Below are 9,351 nucleotides of genomic sequence, written 5' to 3' on the forward strand. Positions count from 1 at the left end.
ACGGTAAAGAAAAAGCGTGGTTAGCTAACCCATCAGCAAAACGGTTAGCCTCCCGGTAAACATGTTTAATCCGGACTATTCAGTCTCTTGAAATAAAGCCATAACACAATCGTGCTAAGAAGAACAGCGGATGTGAATCACAAATCCCTATCCGTAGAAAGCCCACCACCATGTCTGAGTCTATCTCAACCTCCAAACATGGCACACGACGCTCCCAAGCCAAGTACAGCCCATAATATACTCCCCACAATTCAGCTAGTGGTGCTGAGCACACTCCAATATTTAACATAAAGCCCGCACACCAGTTCCCTGCACTATCACGTAGAACACCACCAGCCGTTGCCAGACCCGGATTCCCCCTGGATGCGCCATCAGTATTAAGCTTCATCCAACCAGCCGTCGGAAAGCTCCACGAAATAAGTCTCTCAACCCGTGAACTCTGTCGCTGTTTACCTCCCTGCTGTAACTGGGCAGATAGAACCTCTCGTGCTATATCCTTCACAAACTTCACCCGATCTCTGCATTTCCGATTTTCCCCAAACACATCTCCACATCTCCACTTCCAACTCCACCAAACAACCACATCAAACAACATAGCCCACTCAATATTACCCACCCGTTTCCTGCTTCCCAGATTTTCAAATAACCATTCAAGAATCGATTTCGAATAGAACTCAACCCTTGACCGTGAGGGAACCAGCCGCTGCCAAACTCCCATAATTGCAGGACAGTCTCTCAATATATGAATTATGGTTTCTTCCCCTCCCCTGCAAACAGTGCAAACACTCGTATCACTTAAATGTCGGCGATAGCGCTCCATGTTCGTCATCAGAGCCTGATTCCCTGTCAGCCACAAAAAAGTCTTCACATGCTCTGGAGCAACTACTGTCTATACCCTCTCAAAAAAATTTCCCCATCGATGTCCAGGTAAAGTATCCTGAGTTAGAAACGCATATGCAGACTTAACAGAGAACCTGCCATCAGCACTACCACTCCAAGACATTTTATCACAAGCTCCTATTATTGTATCCACCACTATAGCCGCAAGAGACAACCGAACATAGTCAGGGAGAAAAGGCATAATTCGATTTAGATCCAACCCTTCCCTTTCTCTCCACATATCATAGGCAGTGAGATACTCATAGCCAGCCGGCAGTTTCCCTATTACCAACCCCTCTAGCGGCTCATCAAGTAACCAAGTATCTTTCCAAAATCTGATGGTTCTTCCATTTCCCATCACCCAACTCAACCCCAAGCAAACCACCTCACGCAACCCCACTCCTACACTCCTCCAGGTAGAGGACCAATGACTCTTAACAACTAGCCACCGCAGATCCTGTACACTCCCCACTTTGTATTTGCTTCTCAGCACTTTTACCCATAAACTATCTTTTTCCTGTAGCAATCTCCAGCCCACTTTAGCGATTAATGCTTTATTCATTTCTTTCACGGACCGAACTCCAAGTCCTCCATCTTTCTTTGGCTTACAAACACGACTCCATGCAACAAGGTGATGCTTTCTCTTCTCCTCGGTACTTCCCCACAAAAAATTACGCGATAACTTGTCCAACATCTTAACTGTCGAACTCGGTAGTAATATTGTAGACATCGAATACACCAGGATAGATGAAAGTACTGATTTCGTCAGAGTTAGCCTTCCCGCAAAACTCAGAAATCTTCCCCTCCATCCAGCAAGCCGTGAAGCTACTCTCTCCACCACCTCACCAGAAGTCTCCTTATTATTTCGTTTGTGCAAGACAGGCATTCCCAAATATTTGCCTAAATTTGTAGTTACCTTGATCCCACTCTCTACACTGATCAAACTAGCCAACTCCCGGCTTATATTGGACGAGAAAAAAATCTTGGACTTATCCAAACTCACTTTCTGACCAGACGCACTACAGAATCGCTCCAACACCTGTCTAATAACACGAATTTGCGCCACTGAAGCCTCCGCAAACAAAATGAGATCATCAGCAAAGCAAATATGTGACAAACCTTCTTGAGATAACCTGATTGGCTTCCACTCCATCGAAGCTACAGAAAACTCAATCCGATGACATAAGCGCTCCATACAGAACACAAACAAGTAAGGCGACAGGGGATCACCCTGCCTAAGCCCTCTAGCTGGCTTAAATCCTTCATTTTTTTCACCATTCCAGAGAATACTCATAATCGGACCTATCACACAACCCATTATCCATTCCACCCAAACTGCAGAAAAACCTGCTGCTACTAGTGTATCCTCGAGATAATCCCAGCGAATACGGTCATAAGCCTTCTCCAAGTCTAATTTTAACACCATCCAGCCTTTATGTCCCTTCTTCCGTCTCATGGAGTGCACCGCCTCTTGGAAAATGATAATGTTATCAGAGCTCAAACGTCCCGGAATAAAGCTAGCCTGTGCAGGCCCAATAAGCTTGCTAATCACCTTATTCAATCTAACTACCATGATCTTAGTAATTGTTTTGAATAAAACATTTCATAGACTTATGGGTCGAAATTGAGTGATCCTCTCTGGTTTCAACACCTTGGCAATAAGAACAACCAGTGCATCATTAGTTCCAGCAGGCAATTTACCTGACTCAAAGAACTCCAAAGCAAAACGGATGACTGAATCCCCAACTACTTCCCAACACTTATGATAGAAGATCGGTTGAAAGCCATCGGGTCCGGGTACTTTAAACTGTCACATGCTTCTAACCGCACCTTCCACTTCCAAAGCTAAAATTGGTTTGTGTAGCTCAGTGATCTCCCCCTGACTCAGAGCTGTAAACCCCACATGAGATAACTTTGGAGCCACAGGATCAACATCCTCCATGGAATATAGTCGGGAAAAATAATCCACAGCTAACTTCTCCAGCTGATTAGAATTGGATACCCATCTCTCCTCAGCGCCCCTTAACATTTCGATTCTATTCCGCCTCCTCCGAATAATAGTCTGTGTATGGAAATACTTGGTATTTCTATCTCCTAAAGTGATCAGCTTCTCCCACGACTTCTGAAACCAAATTATCTCTTCTTGCTCCAACACTCTATCAAACTCCTTAATCAACTCCGCCTCCCTTACTAACAGAGCATCCATTTGAGTCACTTCCAACTCAGCCTGAGCAGCTGCAATATCGAGCATCAACTGCTCCTTTCGTCTCTGAACATTACCGAAGACCTCTCTATTCCATTGTTTCAGTTTTACCTTAAGATGCTGAAGTGCCTCAGATGTTGTTAAGGATCCATTCCAAGAGGTTGCAAGTAGATCCTTAAACCCACTATGCTCCAACCATGCAGCTTCGAACCGGAATGGGCGTCTACGAGGATCTCCTTTCCCCTCTAGAACAAACTGCAGATACAGTGGCAAATGATCCGATGACATAAACGGTAAATGGGTCACCGTCGCCTCTTGCCATTTTATCCTTGAATGGGCACAACATAAAATCCTATCCAACCTTTTAGCCACAAAATGGTTTGCCACACATCCTCGTTTCCAAGTATACTTGTTTCCTCTGAACACCAAGTCAATTAAAGCCAGCTCATTTATCCAATTCCCAAAAGCCACAGAATCTGGTGACAAGCTGCCATTACCCCCAGTTCTTTCATCCAACCGCACAATAGTATTGAAAATCTCCTCCAATCACTAAAGGGCCATCTATATTAGCAACTGTGTCCTTCAGCATACTCCATAACCCACTCCTCCGACTAACAGTTGGAGCCACGTAAACAATCACCAAATGAAGAATCTCCTCACCAGTTTCAATTCTAGCATGAATAAACTGCTCAACAGCCCTGAACAATAGTAACCACCCCCACACTTGCCCTCCATAACATCCAAATTCCGCCACTCTGACCGACTGCATCCACACGAACTGAATTCTCAAACCCCAGACCTTGGCAAATCCGTTTGGCTCGGTGTCCTCCTGCGTGCGTCTCAAAAATCGCAAAAACATCCATACTATGTCTCTTCAACATATATCTAATCGATCTTCAAAAATTGGGTTTGTTAGCCCCCCGACAATTCCAGAATAAACAATTCATCTTTAATACTCTCCACTTGACAAGAACCACCAGGGAAGACCATTATGCAATACGCGTCTCCGTCGACATGTCCGACAAAGGGTCGTATACTGCAACTATACTTGTCTCCCTACCTCCATCAAAAACTGGCACATCCACCAAAACATCACTCTGGCTAATGTGCCCAACCCCAAAAACGTCCCTACCCCGGTCAACTAGCCCTCCCGGACGGCCAACGTTCGCCTTTTCCACCCGCAATCTCTTACCCGATGCGGATAGCTCCACAGAACCACTTGATGGACCAAAAACTAACCCTCTACTAGGCCTGTTAACTTTACCAGATTTAACTTTAGGCCCATTAAGATTATTCTATTTTTTAGGTCCAGCCCACTGGGCCTTAAAACTAACTCGATCCATTCCTGTATCCTTCGGCAAAATTTGATCTCCCTCCTCTCTTTTTACTTGTACCACACTCTTTCCATCTCTAACTTTATTCGAAAAATTGACATTTTCCTTATTTCCCACTGAACGCATATCTCCTTCCCTTCCCTCTTGAGATCCAATATCTTCCCCCAGATTTCCAAATCTGTTCGCAATCTCAACATTTTCAGAAACTTTCCTTCCTGTAATATCCTGCAGATTGCGATCAATATTCTCGCCTGAATTCTCAACTGACAAGGAACCTCGCCGCTCCGACCTCCTCCTCGTTCCTTGAACCACCGTGAAACCATCCGACTCATTATTCTCATCACTAGACACCCGACTAGCAGGTGTTATCATCCGATCCACCTCCCTCTCCGGTTCTACCCTCTCCCGAGCCCCTTTTGGACACCCATGAATCGTGTGCCCATAGATCCCACATTTAGAACATATGTTCGTGAGCCCCTCATATTACACAAAATACCGTTCACCATTAATGACCACTGACCCTTTCAATGACTTTTTCAGGTTTACCTCCACACAGATACGTGCAAACCTAGCTCTCGCAAAACTTAGAGTAGTCAAATCCACCCTAATCGGTCTTCCCAACCCTCCAGCGATCCCCATCAGAATGGCTCTATGGTACAGATTAACTGGAATATTTGACAACCTAACCCAAACAGGAGTTGTTTCAATATCATCTTTCAAAGGATCAAAATCCGGAGACCATGCTTGGGTCATAAGGCAGCTCCCGAACGCCTTCCATGGACCACCTGTTAAAGCCGCCAAGTATTCCTCCTCATTTTCAAACCGGATCAGAAAAAATTGCCTTGGAAGATCCAAAACAATGAAAGCACCTATTGGTTTCCATAGTTCCCGTAGCTTCCTACTCATCACAGTAATAGGAACACTCCGACCAAGTACCTTTACAATCATACACTTCTACCACAAACCATTCATCGCATTCATCACCTCCTTTGCAATAGTGACCACCGGTTCTCCATCCTCACCATCCGGAAAATCCAACCGTAGCCTCTCCGTCACAAACTCATTTGCTAGGACCCTCTCCGGGCACGACATCCCCCCACTGATACTCCCTGTCACCTTTCTCACCCATACTCCTGGCACATCCGACGGATCTCCCAGTGGTTGTCTTTTCTCCCCAATATCAGTCATAGTCGCATCCTGGTCACCGGAAACTTTTGTCACCTCCAGATCGCCCATCTCGTTTCTGTTTTATTACTATAAACGTTTAAGTGGATCACTATATAGTTATTAAAATTATATAGTATACAAAACAATGTTGTGTATTTCCGTTTTATTATATAGGGAGTAACGTTAAGTAACATAATTGCTATCCATAAACTTATAATTTGTTCTAGAGTGAACATTTATCAATAAATAAATTTACTTAATTTATTATTATAATATAGAAAAAGGCTTAAGGAGGTTGGGTGAAAGTTTTTCGTTTCCCATCTCTTTTAGTCTTTTTCTTTTCTTCTCTATTACTATATATTTCTCTAGTCTTCAATACTCTTTAACACACCACACCAGTCACACCCTTGAATGTTCTTCCATCTTTGTCGCCTTCATCTCATCTCATCTCCACAACGCTTACGGTCAAGTTGGTAAGTCTCTCTAAGAATGGCCTTTCTTTGTTTAAACTTTTAATGGCACTGAGATTTTGTGGTATCACTAAAATCAAACGATCCATGATGAAAGAACTTGACTTGGTAAAATATTATTTGTTCAGTGACTACTTTATGTAAAGAGTTTAGGCCATTGCGCAATGATTTTTCATAGAGTAGAAAAAATAAAGTTGTACATTTGTGGAAACTTTAAGACAGAAGAGAGCGTGTAAAAAGGTTTAGATTTTTCCATATTAATACACTTACTTCCGCAGATGCTGTTAGGAGCAAAAGAGTAGCAAACAACCATAAAGCAACAGAAGAAACTTACTTCAGAAAGAATGGGATCTTCAAGAAAATTCCCTGTATTTTCATTTCTTTCGATTTTGGCCTTATATTTTTCATTATACACCATAACACCAACCTCTTCGTTAGCCTCCCTACAAGATCAATTCATCAACTGTGTCCAAAGAAACACACACGTCTATTTCCCACTCGAGAAAACGTTCTTTGCTCCTGCGAAAAACGTCTCTATGTTCAGCCAATTCCTTGAATCGACGGCTCAGAATATCCGGTTCTTAAAAAAATCCTTGCCTAAACCGGGATTCATAATCAGCCCTATTCATGAGTCTCACGTCCAAGCTTCCGTCATCTGTGCCAAGAAACTCCGAATGCATCTACGTGTTAGAAGCGGTGGTCACGACTATGAAGGCTTGTCTTATGTCTCACAGATCGTCAAACCGTTTATATTGATGGATCTGTCAAAGATGAGACAGGCCGACATTAATATCAAAGACAACAGCGCTTGGGTTCAATCTGGTTCCACACTTGGTGAACTTTATTACAGGTAATAAACGCAACAATGACCATACAAAACAAAACAAAACAAAAACAAGATTTGATCAAAATGTTTGTTACTTGTAGGATTGCGGAGAAGAGCAAAGTCCATGGGTTCCCTGCGGGTTTGTGCTCGAGCTTAGGCATAGGAGGGCACATAACTGGCGGTGCATACGGTTCTATGATGAGAAAATACGGTCTTGGTGCAGACAATGTTCTAGACGCGAAGATCGTTGATGCCAATGGTAGATTACTCGACAGAGCCGCGATGGGTGAGGATACATTTTGGGCTATTAGAGGAGGCGCTGGAGGGAGTTTTGGAATAATTCTAGCGTGGAAGATCAAACTTGTTCCTGTTCCTCAGACCGTGACCGTCTTCACCATCACCAAAACGTTACAACAAGACGTTGGCCACAAGATTATTACAAAGTGGCAACGAGTCGCGGACAAGCTCGTTGAAGAGCTATTCATCCGAGTGCTCTTCAACGTAGCTGGAACCGGTGGGAACAAGACAGTCACCATGTCGTACAACAGTCTGTTTCTTGGCGGGAAAGGCATATTGATGAAAGTTATGAAGAAGAGTTTCCCGGAGCTAGGGCTCACACTAAAAGATTGTATCGAAATGAGCTGGCTTGAATCCATCGCTTACATTTCTGGATTCCCTACCCACACTCCTACTAATATCTTGCTTCAAGGGAAGTCGCCTTTCCCAAAGGTCAACTTCAAAGCCAAATCGGATTTCGTTAAAACCCCAATCCCCGAATCAGGGCTTAAAGGGATCTTCCAGAAGCTACTTAAAGAAGATATTCCATTGATGATATGGAACCCTTACGGTGGAATGATGGCGAAAATCCCGGAATCTCAAATCCCTTTTCCGCATAGGAAAGGAGTTCTCTTCAAGGTTCAGTACGTAACGAGTTGGCTGGACAGCGACAAGAGGCCAAGCAAACACATGAATTGGATCAGGGATTTCTACAATTACATGACGCCGTATGTCTCAAGTAATCCACGACAAGCTTACGTGAACTACAGAGATCTAGACCTAGGAAAGAACACGAAAGACAGAAAAACTTGCTTCAAACAAGCTCAAGGCTGGGGAGCTAACTACTTCAAAAACAATTTCAACAGATTGGTGAGTATTAAATCGAAGGTTGATCCAGAGAACTTCTTCAGACACGAGCAGAGCATCCCACCTATGCCCTAACGACATCTTTATTAAATCAAAATAAGAATAAACTAGAAGAGATCAGAGTATGGTTCTTCTGTATTTCAGAAAACAAAAATGATCTAGCGCTTGTAGTAGTTTGCTTCACCTATAATTCGAAATGTTGCTTCTTAGTACCTAATCCCTCAATCAAGTTTATAATCCTATTTAAAGGCTTGTTCTTGTTCTTGGTGAATTTAAGATCTTATACCTATAACTCCTATAAGAGCATTTCCATTGGTAATATCTTTAAATAGGGTCAAAGTTTAATAATATTCATATTTTAATACAATTGATTTCCTTAAAAATGTCAACCACTAAAAAGAAGACATCTCGCAAATAAAGATCCTAGAGTGTCTTAATTTGTTTGTGCAGAGACACTATCACACCCTCTCTCCTATTTTTCTTGATTTTTCATTTTTTCTTAAATGAAGAGACACTCACTCAGTATCACTGATGGGAATGCCCTAATATAACCACGAAGGCCGATAAGAGAATTAGGATCCACCATCAGGCCTTATAAAACTTATGAGGTAATTCATTTATAAAATGAAAAATAGTCATACAAAAGTCTCTTTTGACTCCAAAATCCAAACCATGATTTATCTTATAAAATATGAAGAAATTTCAAAAATACCTCTTTTGCATATCATTTTTCAAAAATACTCCTTCTATTAAACTTTACCAAAAAAGCCACTAAATTTTTTTGCAAATTTTCAAAATTAGTGTGTAACCTTATAAATATATACACAAATTACCTTTGTATGGATGTAAATTTTTTTTATAGATTTTATAAATACCTTTCAAAAACCTTTTAAAAACTGTTTAAAATTATTTTAAAACCTTGTAAACCTTTTGAAAAACCTTATATAAAACTTTATAATTTTTCATATTTAAAAAGGAGTATTTTTGAAAATGGATAGATGAAAAGGGTGTTTTTGAAAAGGGGTATTTTTCAAAAATTCTCATAAAATAAAGTAAATTTGAAAAAAAATCATATTCTTAAAAACTAACAAATGGCGCTCTATTCTTTCAACATGTGACATTCCTCTCAAATTTAATCATCAATAACAAAAAAAAAGAGTTGGTTACCAAGGCAAGGATCTGAAAAGATGGTATTTTTTTTTGGTAAAGCAGCAGGGAGAGATCTCCCCAAGATTATTATTCAAAAAGACAAATTTCAATCGTTTACAATAGAAACACTACGAGGACACGCAGGCCCCAAAGCATCATTGTGCAACAGAGACGCAACAG

General features: G+C 41.7%; 1 protein-coding gene and 1 pseudogene across 1 annotated transcript; one reads left to right on the forward strand and one right to left on the reverse strand.

Moving 5' to 3' along the window:
- Positions 1–2,482: 2,482 nt before the first annotated feature.
- LOC147934842 (uncharacterized) lies at positions 2,483–5,652 on the reverse strand (annotated as a pseudogene).
- A 236-nt stretch (positions 5,653–5,888) lies between these two features.
- On the forward strand, positions 5,889–8,274 carry LOC104725001 (berberine bridge enzyme-like 26). The gene is made up of 3 exons (XM_010443590.3): positions 5,889–6,056; positions 6,332–6,903; positions 6,981–8,274. Exons 2-3 carry the CDS (start codon positions 6,398–6,400, stop codon positions 8,095–8,097), a joined length of 1,623 nt encoding a protein of 540 aa, XP_010441892.1. The 5' UTR covers positions 5,889–6,056; positions 6,332–6,397; the 3' UTR covers positions 8,098–8,274.
- The last annotated feature ends 1,077 nt before the right edge of the window (positions 8,275–9,351 follow it).

The sequence above is a fragment of the Camelina sativa genome, chromosome 11 (assembly GCF_030686135.1).
Source record: "Camelina sativa cultivar CO46 ecotype springtype chromosome 11, ASM3068613v1".
Taxonomy (NCBI): domain Eukaryota; kingdom Viridiplantae; phylum Streptophyta; class Magnoliopsida; order Brassicales; family Brassicaceae; genus Camelina; species Camelina sativa.